The following is a 20511-nucleotide window of genomic DNA, read 5'->3' on the forward strand; positions in this document are numbered from 1 at the left end:
TCGATAAAAAAAGAAAACCAATAAAATAAAAGAGCTGAGTTATGTCCGATCAAACCTCATTTCCGAAAAGAAAACCGTATTCTTCCGCATCACCCATATCGATTAGCAAAGCCTCAACATCGTCCATTATAGTTTCATCAAACAATCCGTTTTTTGTTTGTCTTAATCCTTCAGCATGAGCCTCAACAATACTAGCCCTCCTGATCCTGGCCTTCGATGAGCGACTCATTGATTTCCTTTTACGCTGCGATGTAAATTGGTGCGGGGCTGTGATTTCGAAGTTTGAGTGATGGGGATCTAAATAATCCTCGGTGAATGGTATTGAATCAACGCCGATCAACAGCATCTCATCGACAGAAGCAGGATCATGAATTTTACCGATACTTGAATCAATGGTGTCAATGGATGTAGGGGACTTTGGTACTAGAGCCCCAACTAATGGTTGGGGCTGATGAAATGATGCTTTTTTTATTTTATAGGGTTTATTAGATGGCTTGACGAGTTTGGAAGCTGACTTAGTTGTAGATTTGGCAGACTTATGATGTTTCCTCCGTTGGTTTCTATCAGTGAAAGAAAATCTTCGAGCAGAAGCATTTAGTTCATTAGTGGACGTGTTGCCATTATTATTTATTAGACCTTTGTTTCGGAAAGCAGTTAGCGGTATACGTTTGTCTCCAAAAAAATCATCAAAGTCTTCTTTGAGTTCGACGTTCGAATAATCTTCATCAAATTCGCTGATGTTGATAAGTTCATCAAGCGCCAGGTTGTTGCTGTTAACAATCCCACTGGATTCACCGGTATCTGGTTTGTTGATTGCAGCTGCTTTTTGCATTACAGAATGATTTCCAACGAGAGGCTGTAAAAACCTCGTGGTGAAACCATCAATGACACTGTATGGTTTCTTCGTTATGAACGTCCCTAGCTTGGGTGCACGAAACTGATCTTTACTGGAAGATAAAATTTCCTTCGCATGTTTGCTGCCGAGAATCTTACCTGACTTTTTCGGTAGATTTACATCCTCGTCTGTCTCGTTTCCATTGTCGACCACATTATCGGTAGACGCAGAAATATTATCTGACTCTGAATCTTCAAAAATGTACTCTAAAAGTTTTGTATCATCGTCACTATCAACAATAGCATTTGAGGTGTAGTTGGAAGTGAAGTTTGAGTCAGCGTTCGAGATTCCCAACATCTTGCGAATGTCTTTCGTGTGAGCACTCGATTCTGTATTTGTTAATTTTCTCCCCTTTTTAGCCTTTTTCTTCGCAAGTTTCTTATTTCTCTTGATAGTATTGATGTTCGTACTCATGTTGATATCTTCTCCATCTGATGACGAAGAAAGAAGAGTTTGGTTCAAAATTGACGATCGTCTGCGCATTGCCTGTTGCTTGGGTAAAAATTGTTCAAAATTGTTCAATAAGTCCAAATCTAAATCGTCGAGCTCTTCGTCGTTTGTGATGTTTAAGGGTTGAGTTTGGTAATACATGCTGCTTCTTCGGTTTTTCAGAGAAGCTTGAGATTTCGCTGTTTTATTGAAATCGTCCAACATCGCCTGTGTTTCTTCTTTCATCAAATATGCATCATCTGTATTTATACTATCCAAAGACAGATCCTTAGACGCTGATTTGTTCACTGCATTCTGGTCAATCCTATGTTGATTTGCTATTAAATAATCAAAATCATCATCACTATTGTCTAGATTTTGCAATTCTAAGTCATCGTTATCTTTTAGCAAAGTTTGAATCAAATCATCATTATCGAACTCGTAGTCTGCATCAGAATTGATTTCCTTCTCATTGAACTTGGGAACATCAATCTCTAATTTCTTTTCATCGACTTTGTTAAGCACTGCTTGGGAGCCACTATTGCTAGCCTTGATAGTGTCTTCCACTACAACTTCACCAATATCTTCGTCTCTAAGTCGGTCTAGTAAATTTTTGGAGTCCTTAGCAGGTGGTACACTATGTTTTCCTTTGACATCATTAGCAGTGTCATCATTAGTATCTTCAAATGAAAAATCAAAGTTCATGCTTTCAAAATCACCGTTTAACTCAGCATCTGAATAGTCAGCTACACTGGAAATGGCATTTGCATTAGAGTTATCGTCATCTACTCCTTTCATTTTCCGTTCTTCGCTCTCGATAACTGCATCGACCAAATCGTCGTCCAACTCAGGCTCTTCCTGCTCAAGTAGCTGGTCAGGCATCGGAGATTGTGAAGGAGATGGAGAGATGGAAGAGGTAGTTTCATTTATTTGTTGTTTCAAACTTTTAACAGCCTTCATTGCTTTCAATCGTCTCTGTTTAGTAAGCTGGACAAAATCGACGTTCTCATCATCCGAAGATGAAGAATACTCTTCATCGGAGCCAGAAGAAGCCTGCACGTTTATATTCGAGCTTTGCTTAGCGCTGGCAAAAGATTTATTCTTGTTCAGGTAGATGTGGTCGTCATATGAGGACTCGGATTCTGAGTCCGACTCTGAGTCTGAGTCGGAACCAGAGTTGCTCATAATGCTAAATCGACGACTGGAACTCTTCTTGGTTGCATATGGGCCTTTTTTGGCTATCGTTTTCGCTGACTTTTCAGGCTTCAACGGAATCTTCCTGGGACTTTCTGTCATCGTATGAGGTATTTTTAGTGAGTTGATCTGGGGAACAAAACAAGGGGTACCTGTGCGAAATCAGTATGTGCAGTCAACGTGAGTATGGGAATGCTGGCCAAAGTTTAAGTATGCAAGGGTGTCACGGGAATGGCGGTGGGGAAGGTCAAACGGAAGCAATCGATTGAGTCCACTACGGTGTATAAGTATCAGTGAATAAATCGGGATAACCTGGTTATGATAAACAGCTGGGAGAACTGGGGCTGGTGGACGATGCTTTCTCTACAAAGAGGACAATTCTTGACAATGCGCAATGCAGACGGAAGTGTGCAGGTGGTTCCAGCTGGTTGGAGGAGGGGAGCAGCAAGCAAATCCATCATATCGTGAAACAGAAGAGGTACAGTTAATATCGGTATTAACAAATTAATTTAAAAATTCAGAAAAATTCAGAAAAAATGTAAAAAGGGAAAAATAAATAAAAGGTGAAAAAAGAAAAAGTAAAAAAATTTCAAAACAGTTCATGCCTGGCTCCGCCACACTTTGCCGCTGTTCCTTCGCCGCAGACGACCTCCTGCGCCACACGAGAGGAACGGGTCCAGGCTAGAAGCTTTTGGGGCTCCGTAGAAGCTAAGAGAGAGACAGCCGGCCCCTGTCTGCAGCACCTTAGTTAAGGGGCTCGCTGCACCACACCGCTGCTAGAACTGGACGTGGCCGAACAATGGTTGACGGTAGGCGTTGCGGGGTCCTGTGTCCCGTGTAGCCAGCGCTCCATAGCAGCTGTGTCCTCCGTCGCCTTTCCCTCCTACGCCGATCATGGGAAGAAGATTGTCGGCGACTGGAGGTCACGAGCAGCAAGGAGGATGCGTGTGCTTCCTGCATCTGTAGTCGAGACTGTCTTGGTATTTGTATCCTAGGCCATTCCCCTCCCTCGATCTCCCTATCCTTTGTACCCTCTACGTCATTCTGCAGTCGGATTACCTAAGCGTACCGCGCGCTAACTCTTTAATGGTGAAGTTTGCTACAGTCACTTCACCACTGAACTTAGTTTCACCCTCTGGCTAAGTCTCTCTTACGGCGTAAGTGTAGTAGATACGAGTACGTGGGACGTTCATGAGTCAAGTCTGTGTTTGTTGCCGTCAGTGATGGAGCTACGTTGAAACTGCACTGATCACGTGGCTCTCCTCCCCTCCAGGACTGCTCGCTTTCGCTGCCCTGAAACTGCGCCACTGCAGACACCCGTGCACTGGCCAGTCGGCTTTCGGAGTTTGTTCTTTGCGGAAATCGGCCGGGCCGAACGAATTTTCTCCCGTGGCCGGTGCCTGTCATGTTTCCGTGAGGGAGACGGTTGCAAAGAGACGGGGAGAGATACAGCAACGTTTTTCAGTGGCTGGTCGTTGTGCGGTCTTCCGTGGAGATTCTTTCTCTTTATTTTTCGTCTATTCCACTCGGAGGTAGCTCCACAGACAGACACGGGTCTTCTTTCTTTCTGCAGAGGTTACAGACACCACCATGATGTCGCTAGCTGGAACAAGACTCTGTGCTGGGTCGAAGCGGGCGCTGTTCTCGAGCGTCCACTTCACACAGCTTAAAATGTATTCCACACACCAGCCGAAGAAGGCAGTGAGGCTGTCCAACAGGCCTGCTCGGCAAGCACCCCCTCCACCGGCAAAGCCGTCGGCAGCAGCGTCGGCATCCGAGTTGGCGTCTGCCTCAGGCGCTTCTGCCGCTGCTACTGCCAGCCCGACCGCTGCCAAGCCAAAAAACCTGAAAACTTGGCACAAGATTTTGGTCGGTTTAGTCGGTACAACGGCCCTGATATACCTTGGTGACACATACTTGGGGCACGGCTTAATCCAGAGAAACTACAGATCGGTTTCGGCGTTGCTCAGGCTTTCTGTCGACTACAAGTTGCACTTCAACGAAGACTACGACATCGACGCGTTACACGAAAGAAATGCACAGAGGTTGTACGACTTGATCATAGAAAACAAGGGCTTGTACATCAAGCTGGGCCAGATGATTGCAGTCCAGGGTGTGATGTTCCCTAAGCACTACCAGGATAAATTCAAGTTGCTATTTGACAAGGCTCCTGTCGAGAGCTGGGAAACCTGTGACATGACCTTGAAGAAAGAGTTAGGTGAAAACTACAGAGACGAGATCTTCCTCCAGCTTGACGAGGCTCCTATTGCATCTGCCTCCATTGCGCAGGTCCACAAGGGGGTTCTGAAAAACGGAGATCGCGTTGCAGTTAAGATTCAAAAGAACTCTGTTTCCAGACAACTGGAGTCAGATTTATTCACCTACAAATCAGTGATGCTTTTCTACGGTTGGTTATTCGACATGCCCTTGCAGCAGACGATCGACTATGTCTGTGAAAAGATGAGAGAAGAGTTAGATTTCCAAAACGAGTACAAAAACGCCATAATGATCACCGAGTTGATAAACAAGGATAAGGAGTTCAGTAGTTCGCATGAATACTACATTCCAAAATACTATAAAAATGCTTCTTCCAGCAAAATATTGGTCAGTGAGTGGATGGACGCCGAACTAACAGGCAAGTACATGGCCTTAGCAAATGATGGATTCGACCTGGCCAAGATCATGTTGCAAATCACCAAGATTTACGCCAGACAAGTTTTCACTTGGGGTGTTGTCCACTGTGACTTACATCCAGGTAACCTCATGGTTCGTAAAGTCAAGCTGGAGGACAATAGCTGGTTCGGAAGACTCTTCCACAAGCAGAAGGAGGTTCAGCAGTTGGTCATCTTGGACCATGGTTTGTATGAACACTTTACTCCCACCTTCAAAAAACAGTATTCCGAATTCTGGAAGTACAGTATGGAAAAGAACTACTCGAAGACAAAGGATATATTGACTGCTTGGGGCATGCACGCCGACGAGATGATCATGACCTTGGCCGGTCTAGGTGACAGAAACAGTCCAGCGATGCTTGCACATGTCGAGAAAATGAAAAACATGAACTATTTTGAAAGGCAACTTCTCTTAAAAGAAAAGATGAAGGATTTTTTTGCCAACACAGACAAGTTTCCATTGTGTTTGGTTTTCGTGATGAGATCGATGAGAATAGTCCAGGGATTGAACAGAAACTTTGGCGCTCCTGTTAATCGGTTGTCAATTCTAGTCGACGAAGCCGACAGAAGTGTGACCAATTACTTGAAGGAATCCGGCGAATTTGACTCCTGGAGAGACTACCTTACTAGATTCTACGTCACCGTCACGTTAAAGGTGGGTTCTGACATACTATTCTCGATCAACCGCTCATATGTATGGATATGTTCACGGATCTCAGATTTGAGGGTACAAAACCTAGAGGATGCATATGACCAAGAAGTTGTTCGTGCTGGAGAGCTGTTCGGTTTCGAAAGCGTTCCTTCCTCCAACGAGCTAATTGTGTAAATAGAGATGAGATGTAACTAGCTTTTACTTTTTTGGATCTGTCGGCAAAATCTGTATATATATAATTTTATGAGTGAATGGCTACTTCTTTGGCGGATACACCCATTATCCCCTTCCTCTGTGTTCTCCGAGGTGTTATCTTAAAGCACTCTCGTTCTGGAACTTCACAGCATATGCTTTTTTCTCACTCTATTACGGGAAGGCACACCGCGGCTAATCGACGGATCCTGTTTCCAACACGGCGGCTGTCCTGCCTTGATAACGCTTGACGCTTGGCACAGAACGGTTAGAGAAAACGTCCACAGAAATAGTGCTTTCAAGCGGCAGGCAGCGGTGTATTGAGAAGTAGGAGGAGAAAGAATTGGACAACAGTGGACCACTTGGGTAATTTCTAACAAACTTTGCTTTCATATAATTTCTATTTTTTCACCTCCCAAAGAATTCCGTTTCTCTTTCCAACAGGAACTACAGAGCTGACAGCACTGCCAAAAGCTTCACCAGCCAGAAACAAGCATTTCTCGTTGGTGAAAGAATACACATATTGAGTTAAAACGCCCTTAGCTTGGCCACGGACAACAAAGAAACAGACAATGAATATATGCGATCTCCCGCAGAATGTACTCCAGGTTATTACGAGCCACCTGGAGTTGCCGTTCAAAATACGATTGGCGGTGGCAAATAAACGCTTGTTCAGCTCTATCATTAGTACAGTGTACTCCGTTGTCGTGTACGAGCCTTTTGAAAGTTTCAAAGAACAGGAAAATCAGAGAAATGGCTTCATACGTCGGGCAAAACGGAACGACCATGTGGCTGACTATTCCACCACTTTGATTTCAGAAAAAAATGTACAAAGCTTTTTTCGAACTATATCCAGCCCTTCGTTACTTGATTTCAACTATTCAGACTTCATAGTCGAGTTGTACCTTGAAAAACTTACTGATACCACTATATTCGACTTGCCATCTTGGAGAGACTCTCAGTTTGTGCCGGTGTTCAATAACTTGAAGCAGTACCAATTTCCAACAAATATTAGAATTCTCCCCATGACGTACGAATCAGCTCCTAGTTTAGACGCATTGATTGTTGACTATAACTTTTGCGATTTCCTTGACTACAACAAGGGTTCAATAGAATTCTTTAATCACCAGAATATTACGAAGTTGTTCATTAAAGGGACGCTAGGAAAAAATGAAGATATGGTAATGTTCAAATTGCTGACCAAGTTTCCTCTGATGATAAAGAATTTAACCCAGCTTCATTTCTTGGTTGATTCAGATGAAAATTACGAGTTCGTCTATCGTAGAATAGTTGGTTTCTTTGCAATTTTGAGGAAAATGAACCTGGTAATGCACAACATAACGAAGCTTTCTTTAGTTTTAACAAATGCTTCTTCTTCCACCATTTTGTCACTAATAAGTAAGCACATCATTTTTGAAAACTTGAATTCTTTGGCATTATTTATTCAGGATGATTCCAAGATCCTTACTTTGGTAAAATCGTTGGACAAATTGTCCACTGTTATACATCATCATGGCTTCAATATTAAAAGTTTGCTAATAAAATATGATTTGACAAACGAAGACACAGAAAAAAACCATTTAAGGTCAATGATGTTGTTAAAGCTATGTGAATCTTTTAGTACACTAACCCATCTCAACATTGATCTAAAAATTGAGGGTTTGAATTTTTCGAATGTGTTAATGATTTTAGGAACTCCCATCTCAAATAACATGGATACTTTACAAGAAATTCGGATCAATGTTTTCCAGCCATCAGAGAACCTTATTGGAAACATATTGCCTACATTGGAAGATGCAATGCTTTTATTTCCCCACCTAAATTTCTTGAACACTTGTGATTGTCAAATTTGTCAATCGATTTTGACAAAGCTATCACTGAATGATACAGCAAATCTCAACTTATTCGACGAAACAATTAAAGTTTCGACGTTGCTGATTATAGGCCAAGAGCTTGACATGATACAAAGGCGTTGTTCATACTCTGTTAACAGCCGCACTATGATAAATCCCTATTCTCGGTTATTAGGTTTGAGTAGCTGTTCAGAAAACGGTTATTTGCTAGATCATTTGATAAGCAAACAGCTCAATCATTCTTTGGGATATTTAAAGAATTTGAAGGAGTTCGAAATGTGCGGCTTAATCTATGTGAATGTCTTACAGCAAGTTAATAGTAGTACATGCAGCACATTCATGATAGATGAGATGATGGAAGATGATGACAACGAAAATAACTATGGACGAGGCCATAAAGAGGATATTTTACCACAGTTTAAGCTACTTTATGGAAATGAGTTTACAGGACTGGAGCCCACAATAGTTGCAAATATATCCGATCTGGGACGTGTGTTCAATGGGAATATGTCGTCTTTTGGGCCCAACTGATAAATGTGGAACAAAATGTGCATTATGGCGATAAGCTCCTAAAGAGTACTTATAGAACAGAATTTCTAAAAAAAATGTATATTAGTAGAATGATTAATAAAAAGGCATAGATCAATGATAAAACTTTTCTGAAAGCATAAGAAATGTCTTAGATCGTGACACGTTGTCAACCATCATGTCATCTGGTATTTTGGACCATCTCCTCCTTCGGGAACAGTCCAATTAATATCTTGCGTTGGGACTTTAATATCACAAGTTTTACAGTGGATACAGTTCTGTGAATTGATTTTAAACTCGACATCATCTTCGTCGGAATTTTCGTCTTTCTTCACATACTCGTAAACACCGGCAGGACAGAATCTTTGTTCAATACCCTTAAATTTCGGCCAAGAAATCTCCCTATGCTTGTCTAAGTCCATGTCTGGGACACGGAGGTGGCAACGCTCACCCTCACGATGGAAAGTACCTGTTCTGCTGACACTTGTCATCAAGTCAAACGTCAAGACACCGTCGGGCTTTGGATATTCAATTTTCTCGTATTTGCTTGCATCTTCGACGGCGGCAGAATCAGTATGTTCAAACTCTAATGTAAATGGTTCCCTACCTTTGGTTACTCCAGTAACCAGACCTGCAACTGCTAATCCTCCCAGCAATCCGAGTTGAGAATCGAAAGCTGGTCTAACATTACGCACTTCGTATAGCTCATCATGAATCCATGAGTTCTTGTATGCAGTTTGGAACTCACTCAGATCAATTGCCTTCCACTCAGGTAAGGGCAAACCAGCATTTTCATCATCTTCTTCTTCTTCCTCTTCCTCCTCCTCTTGATCCTTTTTCATATTCTCATCTTTGCCTTGGCTTATTGCCATATCAGCCTCTTGCTGCTCTTTCAATGCAACAACTTTGTCATACATGCATTCGGCGGCCAATGAACCACTCTTGATAGCACAGTGTGAACCTTTGATCTTCGGAACGTTCATGAAACCAGCACTTGCACCCACCAAAACACCACCAGGAAAGTGTAGCTGTGGGACACTTTGCCACCCACCTTCATTCAAGGCTCTTGCACCATAAGAAATGCATTTACCGCCGGTCAAAACATCTTTGTAGAATGGATGCAACTTCATACGCTGGAATTCCTGATAAGGGCTGATCCATGGATTTTTGTAATCCAAACCAATGACAAGTCCAACACTGACAAGACCATCACCAAAATGATACATCCATCCACCGCCATAAACTCCTTTGCTCAAAGGATATCCCATAGAATGGGAAACAAATCCCTCTCTCCATCTTTCTGGTTCAACTTGCCAGACTTCCTTGATACCTAGACCATAAGTTTGGGGGTTCACGCCATTTCTCAAATCATACTTGTGAATTACCTGTTTACTTAATGAACCATGGCACCCTTCAGCCAAAACGGTCATTCTAGCGTGAAATTCCATACCCTTTTCGAAATCATCACTCAATGAACCATCTCTTTCCAAACCACTATCCCTCGTGGCTATTCCTCGCACACCACCCTGGCTATCAAATATGAGTTCACTAACAGCAGTGTTGGAGTATATCTCAACTCCAAGCTCTTCTGCTTTTTCAGACATCCATTTGACAACTTCAGATAAACTCACTATATAATTTTTCCCCGCATTTTTCATCTGTGGTGGCTCGGGCAAGTTTATAGACGTACCGTTGGCAAATAAAAATTTCATATGGTCTTCCTTGACCAAAGTGACTAAATCATCAGGTAATGGAATGTTTTTTTCATTTTCTTCTAGTAATTCAGGAAAAAGCTCGTTTAAAGCTTTGGGATCTAGTACAGCACCCGATAGTATATGGGCACCCATGTCGGCACCCTTTTCAAGTAATATCACTCTCAAATCTCCGGCTCCCTTTTCGTTGTCAATTTGTTTGAGACGAATAGCAGTTGCTAAACCTGCGGGACCACCACCAACAATACATACGTCAACCGTATCAACAGCCCTCGGATCATTAAGTGCTTCGAGCTGATCCTCATCCAGCTCTTCTCTCGCCGTCTCTATCGTATTCCAAGCCATTCTCGTGGTAGAAAAATAGCGATTTCTAAAATCGCTTATTCTGCCTATTTGTTTATTGCTTAATACGGAGCTGTTACCACTGGATGTGTAGTTTCTGGCAACATTTTGGAGACTCTTTAGTGCAGAAACCTTGCCGTGTTTTGACAGAAATACGGTTCTCCCCGCATTCAGTGATTTCAGTGGTAACCTTCTGTTACCTTGGGCAAACATCTGGTCTTTGCAGCTTCTTAGCTTTGCTCAGATTAGTTAACTAGAAAAATATACTTATATGTTTCCAAAAAAACTGGTGAAGTACATCTATGAGATGCCAGAGTCAAACTAATACTTTTTGGCAAGATCTATAAGCTCCAGGAAAAAGCCGTTGAGCATTACGTAAACCAGTAGTGACTAATTCGACCAAAATCATTTGCTACTGGACTTGGCCAGCGCATAACTTCAAATCGGCAGGAAATCGCACCGTTTTCCAGTTTGGCGGAAGCGCCATGAATGTCTATTTCAGCTGTTTTACAAATGTACACAAAATGAATGATTGCGGGTGGCATAACTATATAACGATCAACTCCAGGATGCGCATATCTGGGTCAAGTTCTTCCAGCATCTCCCTGGCAATCGCCCAGTCATCGTCTCCTTGGAAACGGATGAAATCACCATCTTCGTCTTTGAATTTGAAGCTCACGTTAGAAGTGGTAAAAGCGTTTTCCGAACTCATGCTGTAGTTCATCTTCTTCACCAGTATACTGATGAGGGTGTCGTAGTCGATGTCTGAACTGACCGACAAGTTTATCGTAGACTTAATCGAGCTGAACACCAGCTTGATGTTGGTCATATTTCCAGAGTCTATGGAGCCAGACTTGGATAACGTCAGACTGGATAAGTTTGAGGTCAGTTCTTCGTTGTTGCAGATGGAGGTGTTCGACGACGATTTTCTGTTTACATTACCAGAACTGATTGTAGCACCGTTGGTGCTGGTGATGGAAAGCGACCTCATTTTTTCTGTAGGCAACGGTGGATATGAGATGTTGGATAGATTGGTAAAGCTTGAGCTGCTTGTCGACCTGAGCTTCTTCATGAATGTTGTCGAGTCTGATGATGATCTAAGTCTGTCCGAGTTTCTATTGTTGTTCAATATGTTGTTGTTTGTAGAAGCGCTCGTGTTACTTGATCTGTTTGTGTTACCTGTCAACATGCTGGTGGAGCTCGAGATGCTACTCATACTTTTGGAGCTGTTGTGTGTGGCATAGATGTCGTCGATGCCAGTGTCTATAGATAACTTTTTGATCGAGTTGTTCCACTGCTTCAAATGTTCTTCGGATCTGAATTTCATGACACATCCGCCCGTATCTTTGTTTCCCTTCCATTTCAAGGTGAGGAAGTGTCCCTGCACGGCGCCAAAGTATGGAGATAGGTCCGAGGACAGTATCTTGTATATTTTGCTAATGTAAACGATGCCATTCAATGAGAGCTGTACCGGGTGTGTGGTATTGCTCATGCTGTTGTTTAAGGCGTTTGTCAATGAGAGGTTTGACATCTTCTTGGAGCCCAAAATCTTGTTCTTTGGGGAAGTTTCTTTAAAAAAGTATATCACTTTCTCAAACAAATAACAATGTACCTCTTTTTCATTTGAATGGCCATCGGCAAGTAGGTCTTTGACAGTTACTATGTTGAAGTATAGTAATTCACCCACGTTTCGAGTGTTGTATCCCTTCCAGTCCACGACTTTGTCTTTCAAATCGTTTAGATGTTGAATGTTCTCCGATCTTCGCTGGGATTCGTTGATGCACAGTGCAACCTCTTTCGAGATCAAGTAAGCCTGGTGCAGCTCGTTGTAGTTTGGCCAGGACTGGTCGGTTTCTTTCAAAAGTTGTGACAAGAGTAGGGGGTACTTGACCAACCGCTGTATCGGCTTAATAAGGAAGAAATTCTGAAGATCGTATGGGTCCTTGATGACTTTACACGCATTTCGCATCTTGAGTGCTTCTCTTCTTATCAAATCTATGGCAAAACTCTGCAACAGAGACCAGTTCTCATATATCTTGAAGCCCTCGACACCTGCATGAATGAATACAGAGCCTATCCTCTGATATTTACTAGGTACGCTTGCGTTGCACTCTAAGCCAACCAAAAATCTTCTCTGAAATTCGATAATGTCTGTGAGGTTCGGGAATAGCATGGTGATGTCTTCACTCAGCAAGCATTCAGAGTTGATAAGATCTTCTCTATACTGTAGCAGCGTCTCAAGGTCCTGGACATACCTTCTCTCGGTCTCTATCAGCTCCTTGACTATTTTTGATCTGGCGTCTGTGATTTTGAGTTGGTCTGGAATGGCCGGAGATATAAAGGAAGGCTCCAAGTTGAGCACAAAATTCACCGAGCGGATGACCCTCAATAGGTGAGAAGTGTTGTCTGAAAAGGCCATAGTGACAGGGAATAGTTCGTCGTCTCTGATGTTCAAATGCAGCTTGCACGCACTCAAAAACTGGTAGATGTTCATTTTGCAGATCTTCATGTCGTCGGAGCTGACAATGTCGATAGCGTTCTCTGGTTTCAAAGCGTTGAAAAGAAGGCACAGGGGGGCGCCCTGTTTAAGCAGCTTTGAGATCGGAGTGACCGGATCGTACGCAATCTGCGCTGGAAGCAAACCAGTTGCAAACGTGAAAAGCGTGCTGCTCCAGTTGTAGAGCAGACTGTGGTAGTTCAGGGTGTTGCTGCTTATCCTGTTCGGGTTCAGGTTGTTGTTAGAGCTGCTGTCGGTGGTGTATTCGGCGCCGTTGGGGCGCATGTGTCTGTTGTGGTTGTTGAGGTTGCTGTTGCTGGCGTTGTGCTGGCCGGGCCGTTGTGGCGACGACGGCGAAGCCGCCAAGCTGCTCTGCGCCAGCGCCTGCTGCTCTGCACAAGAGTCGGCCTCGGCGTACGCCAGCTCGATGTATGGCAGCATGCCTGGAACCTTGGACAGTGAGTTCATCAGCCTCAAACAGATGTAGTAGAGCGACTCGTCCGAGCTGCCCTGGCGGTTCGTCAACATGCTCGTCGACGAGGAGCTGTGCATCCGAATGGGCGTCGACGCCGAGACGCCGCCATTGCCATTGCCGCTGGACGCAAAGCTGGTCGTGCGCATGGGGGTCATGAAGGAAGACATCCTTGTATGTGTGTCGTGGTCTTTGTCGCTGTCTGTGAAGAAAGCTCTGCTGTGCTCGGCGGGTTGGCTCCGTGGCTATCTGGGGTGGGCTCTTCTGTGCGTCTCTGGTATCGCAGACTGTCTGTGCTCTTGATGTGCCGGTCTGTGCCTTCTACCTGGACAGGCTCAGCCTTAACTTTCTCTAGAGACTGCTGAAACTCGTCTTTCCAGCTCCAACAGGGGGGAGCGAAGCCTGAGAAAGGAACGGAAGGAACAGAAGAGGAAAAAAGAAAAAAGGGGGCAGACGTGGATGACGTAAGCGACGCGTGGCCTAATCGGGAAGTGAGATGACGGCGGCTGGTTGCCCGATTGGGCGAAATACGGAGCATGTTTGAAGATAGAGGTGAAGAAAGGAAAGACTTCAAAGATACAGAGGGTGTTTGTACAGAGGGGGCCGCTAGGTGCTCTTTTTCTCCTTGATGAAGCGGCGAGCAGACCAGATGGTTCTGTCGAGGATGGCGCCGACGGTGAGGATGCCGGCGACGGCAGAGCAGAGGCTGAGCAGGAAGGCGCTGAAGGACTTGTTGTACTCCTCCCGGTTGATGATCTTGAGCGGGCTGATGTCGAAGTAGAAGAAGAGTCCGGGGATGCCTCCACGGGCGTGGATGGTGTTCGGGTGGTCGTCGTCCCGGCCGCCCTGCAACGGTCTGTTGTGCTGGGTGGCGGAGAACTCGTTGGTTTCGATTTTGGTGCCGTCGAGGTACTCGAAACGGGTGTTGACGACCTTGAGGAAGTACGTGTACATCTCGTACATGTTGTGGGCGTCAACGCTGGTGTTGTCAAGCGGGTGCGTCGTGCGGTGGTCGTGCGAGTCACTGGCAAAGACGGCGCCGAGCTCATGGGAGTCCTCGCCGAAGGAGAAGTGGTTGATCGTGTGCGCAAAGGAGAACCGGTTGGGGTGCTTGTCGAAGAGCGACATGTCGTGCACGTGTCTGCCGCCGACGGAGATTGAGGCGCCGGGAGCAAAGTGGAGGTTCCCGCCGATCCGGTTGAGCTCTGCCGTCCCGCGGATGCGGCAGCCCTCCTCGAGCCGGGCGTTGATGCGGTCGACGTAGCCCTCCCGCTCACACTGCTCCACGTCCTTGCCGTCGTAGAACTTCCACCCGACCTTGGCGTACGCGTTCCGCACGCTCTCGCACGAGTTGCAGCACACCTTCTCCTCGTCAGGCTTGTCCTCGTTCCCGCCCTGGTTGACGGCGCCGTAGCAGGGACCGCAGTACCCGTCCGCCGCCCCAATATGGTCCCCTTCCTTGCCCTGCACGTTCGCATCGAACGGCGCCTGCTCGATCTCGTTCCCGGCGCTGTCCAGACGGGTCTTTGTAAACCCGTTCTTGAGAAGATCGAACTCGATGTCCCCCGTGAGATCCATCACGTCGAGACTGATGAGGTCACACGGCAGCTGTGGGAAGGAGATGTCCAAGTTGATGTCGAGGTGGTCGTTTCGGTCGCGGTCTACGACTAGCTCCGGCCGAAGCACCACCCGGTTGTAGTCCTGATACTCGTTGTTGAGCAACACAAACGTCGTGAGGCAGCAGATGATCGTGATGATGCCTCCCGTGGAGGTTTTGATCTTTCTGTCGTCCAGCGTTTTCGCAAACGCATCCAGCGAAAACAAACTTGGTCCCTTGCCCATCTTTGTCTATCTGACAATTCGTCTGGTGGTCTCCTTGGTTGTTGGCCTCTACGTATATGCCGCCGAGCGTCTTCTGTGTCGCCGAAGTCTCTTCAACAGCGCTCTTTTTGAATAGGCCACCTAGCTCGCAGCGCAGTTCTATGGAATTCGCCTCACGCTCTCCACGGGGGGTGGAAAAAAAACGGGCCGCCCGTTTTGGACGCGTGTCTGTGTCCTTCTGCCAACTTCTTCTACCTTCGAAGGATGGCTGTGAAAGATCGGAGTGGGCAGAAGCTGAAGTGTCATATCAATTCCGACTGGTGTGTTAATGGGGTGCTACGTGAGACGTTTTGTTCCTACTGTAAATTCAAGTTATTAAGGGGAAAGAGGATATCCAATGGAGAGATAGAAGAAACATTAAAAAATATTATACAGAGCTGTAAAAGAAAATTAACCGCCCAACAACGTAAACTGCTACTACTACTACTACTACTTCTCCTACTGTGGCGGCTGGGGTGGTTTCTGACCATTCATCATGCTAGCCATAACCTGCAGCATACTGTTCATGTCGACGTTGTTGTTGTTGCCACCGCTTTGAGGCTGTTGCTGGTTCATCTGATTCATGGCAGACATCATTGCTGCCATCATTTGCGTCTGGTCCATAGGCTGTCCGCCGGCGCTAAATGGCGGTGCTGGTGGGGATCCCATCATGCCTGGTTGCATAGGTGGTGGGGCGCCCTGGCCAGGATATGGGCTCGACTGGTATGGCATCATACCAGGTTGTTGGGGAGGAGACTGCTGGTATGGCATCATCCCAGGTTGAGGTTGTTGAGGCATGCCCTGGCCCATGTAGTTGCCGTAGTTCATATGCATATTCCCTGGAGCTGGGTTGTTGTTGTGTCGGTTGTTGTTGTGTTGGTTATTGTTATTGTTGTATCTGCCCTGGGCCATGCTGTCGGACTTAGGTCCGTTTTGCGACGAGTTGGTAGGCATCTTTCTTGAAATCGACTTCGAGGAAACACCATGGCCAACCTCGATATCTGGCTCTTCAACAAACAACCCTGGTTGCAAGTCTAGCTCCGGGATGCTTCCTCCCCATTCTGCATTGACCAACCATTTCTTATCGGCATCGGTCAATCTTTGGATAGGGATTGTGGAGACTCCAGTTTGGTAGTTGCAGCAATCTCTTGGTCCAAAACCAACTCCCCATCTGGCTCTCAAACCAGAAGGATGGGAAACGGAAAAGGCATGGATGACCTGCTCTGCTTCGCTTCTGGAATAGACTTTCACAAACGCATGCTTTCTCGATGTGTTCAAAATCACGCTCTGAACTTCAGCATATGGCTTCAAAGTCTGGACAAGCTGTTGCTCATCCATACTGTGAGGAACACCACCAATAAAGATGGTTCTGGAGTAAACGTTGATACATCCCTGAGGGATGCTCTTGTCAATGAATGCCTTCTTTTGCCTGTAGTGAGGGTTCGATGGAACATTTCTCTCACCTTCGACGTGTGTTGGCTTAGGATCGGAAGTGTCATTACGATCTGGCGATCTGTCTCTCTTTCTGCCGAAATCGCTGCCCCTGCTGCCTCTTTCACTTCTGTCTCTGAAGTTGTTGTTCATAAGGTTACTTTGGTTGTTAGCCATATCTGCAGCGTTGCCGCCCATGTTGCCATTGTTGCCGCCGTTGCCGCTGCTGTTGTTGTTGGTCAGTTTGTTCATGTTCTGAAGCAGTTGGAAAATGGCATTTGGATTCGACGAGTTCATTGAGTCGTTGGCACCAGAAGATGGTGGAGACAATGAGCCAGGGAGGTTTGTGGAAGGAGAAGCAAGCTTGGTGTTGGAATTGGAGTTCGAGCCTGGGGAGGGAGTGCTCTTTGCTAAATTGGCCAATGCTTGCAACACCGAGGTTGGGTCTTTGGAAGCCGCAGGGCCTTGCGGAAGCTTAGCGGAGTTGTTGTTACCCAGGAGGGTAACGTTGTCATTGAACAGAACCTTCTTCTTCGGTGGAGTGCCCGGTGGGGTGAAGGACTTGTAGTATTTGGATTTAATCGAATCCATGATCTTCTTATCAAAAGTTGAACAACTCACCCAAATATCGATTAATTTACTGATTCTTTCCTTCACATCATCGTTCGAGTTTGGGATCGCATCGTCTAGCAACGTCTCGATGTTCTGCTGGATTTTATAGACGGATGCGGCCGCAGTGCCGTTTGGAGAGTCACCGTTAATTTCTACATTTGCATTACTGCCAATTTCGTCAATCAAAGCTCTAACAATTGCATCAACCACATACAATGGACCCAACTTGTTTGATACAGGAGTTTTCTTACAGCCATTAATTAAGATACTAACTAATTTATCCTCTTCATCGACGTGGGACAAAAAGAAGTCTTTTAGGTTTTTAATTCTTGAGCCTGAGACACCGGGAGCCTTCAAGGTGCTCATTTCGTTCAGTGTGTTTTCAAAGTCTCCGACTGATTCCAACATTGTGTGTGTGTTTGTCTTTGTGTGTGATTTCTGACTCGCTGCTGATGTGCTCTTCTTTGTGTCTTTCTTTGCAAGTGGTACCTTTGGATTGTATACTAACTACTGTGGGAGAATGTGCTCCAGAGTGTACGTGGAGTGTTTATAGATAAACTAGACGCTATATATCGTCGGCACTGTGTATTAGTAGCTGGGTCTGTCTATCAAGTCTAGACGAGCCAGGAAGAAACGAACAGAGAGCAGTGGGAACAAAAACTGATGCCGTGTCCACAGACGCTTTCTACTTGGATAAATGCTTACAAACAAGAGATAACCTGTGTGCCATCAACTCTTTGCACAACTTCCAACCTGCCCACAACAGTACACTAACGCTCGGCTCGCCAGCGACAGCAGAACGGCCTCCTCTTATACTTTCTCTCTCCTCTCTCAGCGCCGGAAAGTGGGGCCTGGCGGCACTGGGGGCGTGTAGCCTCTAAGCGGCGCGGGTGCAGAGGACCAAGGGAGGCGACATGAATCGGGCGGCAGGCAGAGGCTCATGTTTGCGGAGGGCTGTAGGGACAGCAGGAGTGGGTTGAAGGGCCAATTGGCAGGAAAATGGCGAGCTTGGAGATAGGCAATGACTCGGACGAGACGGTGTGCAGCGGGACTGGCGGCAAGGGACCGGAAAACGAGCTGACGAGAGACTTTCTAGAGTGGAGCAAAAGGCCGGCGGGTTCGGACAAGAAGGGATGCCGGGGGACGGGGAAGACGCCGGTGTCGCTGGTCGAACGGTACGAGATGCTCGAGGAGACGATACTGCAGAAGCTGGAGACGTGGTTGTCGTACATGGACAACTTTGTGGCGGTGCAGGCGGTGTTCCCGTCCCTGGAGCGACGGACGAGGGACTCGGCGGTGTTCCGGCCCCTCAGCTTCTGCCTCCGGCAGGTGGCCAAGATCTACATTGTGATGATCCTCATCTACTTGAAGCGGTTTGTGCTGCGGCTGCAGCGGATCAACCGGCTCATCGGTGTGGTGAAGACGGAGGCGGCCATCATCCGGGGGAACTTCCTCATGAAGGGCTCGCACGTGACGGAGTACCATGAGCGGTGTCTCCGGGTGTTGTACACGGAGAAGGTGAAGGCGGTGGTGGAGATAGTGGGCTACGCGAACGACCTCGTGTTGAACCTCAGCCTCGTGACGAAGCGGTTCCGGCTCGGACGGGCGCTGCGCAAGCTCGTGGGCTTTGTCAGCTGGATGGTGAACGTGTACCGGTTGTGCCGGGACGAGACGCAGGATGCGAAGAACGACGCCGCCATGTCTGAGATCGAGGCCAGGGTCGCTGTGTAGAGCCGGCCCGGGGGCGCCGGAGAGCCCCTGTGTGTAACCCGATATGGAGAACGAGTGTATTCCACGCTACAGGCAGCGACGGTGCGGGTATTTCAGCTAGATGGAGACAAGACAAGTCTCAGGCAGGCACCCACACAGAGCTCTGCACCAACGGGGGTGTGCTTTCTAGACAGCAGCACAGCATAGAACACAATGCTAGTTTCCAGACGAAGCTTCAGTGCTGCCCGTGCCGTGCGGGCAGCCGACTTCACGCACACGATCATCGGCGGCGGCGTGGTGGGTCTGGCGATCGGCGCCGAGCTTGTCCAGCACGACCGGCGCAACAAGGTGTTGATCCTCGAGAAGAACGCAGAGTACGGGCAGGAGACAAGCAGCCGGAACTCGGAGGTCGTACATGCCGGGCTCTACTACCCGCCGGACTCGCTGAAGACGAGGCTCTGCATCCGGGGAAAGGAGAAGATCTACGAGCAGCGGGCACACATCCCCGTGCAGCAGTGTGGGAAGTGGATCATTGCGCAGAACGGGCACGAGCAGGCGTACCTCGAGAAGCTGCATGCCAAGGCCCAGCAGATCGGCGTGCCGACCGAGTTTGTGCCGCTGGCGCAGGCCCGGACGCAGGAGCCGTTCGTGCGGGCCCGCTACGCTGTCCTCAACTCGCCCACCACGGGCATCACGTCCGCCCACGGCCTCATGGACTACCTGTACACGCGGTTCCAGGACGGCGACGGGAGTCTGGCGCTCGGAACAGAGGTCGTCGCCATCGAGCGGCTTCCGGGGGAGAACGTGTACGAGATCCGGACGAGGAGCGCCGACACCGCCGGCACGGCGGCCAGCTCGGACACCGAAGACTTCTCCATCAAGAGCACCAGTGTAATCAACTGTGCTGGCCTTCATGCGCCCGCCGTCGCCAACATGGTGCTGCCGCCGGAGCGCCACGTCCACGCGTTCTACGCCAAGGGGAACTACTTCAGCTACAGCGGCCCCAACACGCACGTCCGCCGCCTCATCTACCCGTGTCCGACGCCCGGCGTCGCCTCCCTCGGGACCCACCTCACGCTGGACCTCGGCGGCCAGATCCGCTTTGGCCCCGACCTCGAGTGGGTCCCCGGCTGCTCCGACTACCGCGTCAACGAGCACAACCTCGACGCCGCCGTCGACGCCGTCAAGGTCTACCTCCCGCACATGCGTCGGGAGTACCTCTCGGGCAGCTACAGCGGAATCCGGCCCAAACTGGCGGGCCCCGACAGCACCGCGTTCCAGGACTTTGTCATCCGCAGCGAGGTCGACGCCGGTCTCGACGGTTTCGTCAACCTCCTGGGCATCGAGAGCCCGGGCCTCACCGCCTCAATGGGCATTGCCGAATACGTTGTCGAGAAGTTTTTCCGGTGATTGCTTTTGCAAGCCTGCACGCTGCCTGCACGCTGCCTGCTTGCTTGCTT

General features: G+C 47.5%; 10 protein-coding genes across 10 annotated transcripts; 3 read left to right on the forward strand and 7 right to left on the reverse strand.

Annotated features, from left to right (window-relative positions):
- Window positions 1-8: 8 nt before the first annotated feature.
- On the reverse strand, window positions 9-2916 carry PICMEDRAFT_15814 (hypothetical protein). The gene has a single exon (XM_019160975.1). The coding sequence runs from the start codon at window positions 2618-2620 to the stop codon at window positions 50-52; it is 2571 nt and encodes an 856-aa protein (XP_019019056.1). The 5' UTR covers window positions 2621-2916; the 3' UTR covers window positions 9-49.
- Window positions 2917-3694: 778 nt separating this feature from the next.
- Window positions 3695-6291, forward strand: PICMEDRAFT_15815 (hypothetical protein). Its single transcript, XM_019160976.1, has one exon. It carries the CDS (start codon window positions 4190-4192, stop codon window positions 6014-6016), a length of 1827 nt encoding a protein of 608 aa, XP_019019057.1. The 5' UTR covers window positions 3695-4189; the 3' UTR covers window positions 6017-6291.
- On the reverse strand, window positions 6124-6517 carry PICMEDRAFT_121621 (hypothetical protein). Its single transcript, XM_019159892.1, has one exon. It carries the CDS (start codon window positions 6425-6427, stop codon window positions 6230-6232), a length of 198 nt encoding a protein of 65 aa, XP_019019058.1. The 5' UTR covers window positions 6428-6517; the 3' UTR covers window positions 6124-6229.
- On the reverse strand, window positions 6358-6897 carry PICMEDRAFT_15816 (hypothetical protein). Its single transcript, XM_019160977.1, has one exon. It carries the CDS (start codon window positions 6717-6719, stop codon window positions 6435-6437), a length of 285 nt encoding a protein of 94 aa, XP_019019059.1. The 5' UTR covers window positions 6720-6897; the 3' UTR covers window positions 6358-6434.
- A 1694-nt stretch (window positions 6898-8591) lies between these two features.
- Window positions 8592-10472, reverse strand: PICMEDRAFT_31939 (hypothetical protein; the record flags this gene model as incomplete). Its single annotated transcript, XM_019162732.1, has 2 exons — window positions 8592-9227; window positions 9318-10472. 2 exons carry the CDS (start codon window positions 10470-10472, stop codon window positions 8592-8594), a joined length of 1791 nt encoding a protein of 596 aa, XP_019019060.1.
- Window positions 10473-11058: 586 nt separating this feature from the next.
- On the reverse strand, window positions 11059-13491 carry PICMEDRAFT_21994 (hypothetical protein; the record flags this gene model as incomplete). Its single annotated transcript, XM_019162231.1, has 2 exons — window positions 11059-11262; window positions 11407-13491. Coding segments are annotated over 2 exons (2289 nt in total), but the record flags the coding sequence as incomplete, so codon positions are not given.
- Window positions 13492-14044: 553 nt separating this feature from the next.
- On the reverse strand, window positions 14045-15280 carry PICMEDRAFT_71953 (hypothetical protein; the record flags this gene model as incomplete). Its single annotated transcript, XM_019164058.1, has 1 exon — window positions 14045-15280. The coding sequence occupies one exon, from the start codon at window positions 15278-15280 to the stop codon at window positions 14045-14047; it is 1236 nt and encodes a 411-aa protein (XP_019019062.1).
- Window positions 15281-16213: 933 nt separating this feature from the next.
- PICMEDRAFT_19299 (hypothetical protein) lies at window positions 16214-17746 on the reverse strand (the record flags this gene model as incomplete). Its single annotated transcript, XM_019162112.1, has 1 exon — window positions 16214-17746. A coding segment is annotated over one exon (1533 nt), but the record flags the coding sequence as incomplete, so codon positions are not given.
- A 594-nt stretch (window positions 17747-18340) lies between these two features.
- PICMEDRAFT_71955 (hypothetical protein) lies at window positions 18341-19072 on the forward strand (the record flags this gene model as incomplete). Its single annotated transcript, XM_019164059.1, has 1 exon — window positions 18341-19072. The coding sequence occupies one exon, from the start codon at window positions 18341-18343 to the stop codon at window positions 19070-19072; it is 732 nt and encodes a 243-aa protein (XP_019019064.1).
- A 192-nt stretch (window positions 19073-19264) lies between these two features.
- PICMEDRAFT_71956 (hypothetical protein) lies at window positions 19265-20461 on the forward strand (the record flags this gene model as incomplete). The annotated part of the gene is made up of 1 exon (XM_019164060.1): window positions 19265-20461. One exon carries the CDS (start codon window positions 19265-19267, stop codon window positions 20459-20461), a length of 1197 nt encoding a protein of 398 aa, XP_019019065.1.
- Between the last annotated feature and the right edge of the window lie 50 nt (window positions 20462-20511).

Source organism: Pichia membranifaciens, assembly GCF_001661235.1.
Source record: "Pichia membranifaciens NRRL Y-2026 unplaced genomic scaffold PICMEscaffold_2, whole genome shotgun sequence".
NCBI classification, from domain to species: Eukaryota; Fungi; Ascomycota; class Pichiomycetes; order Pichiales; family Pichiaceae; genus Pichia; species Pichia membranifaciens.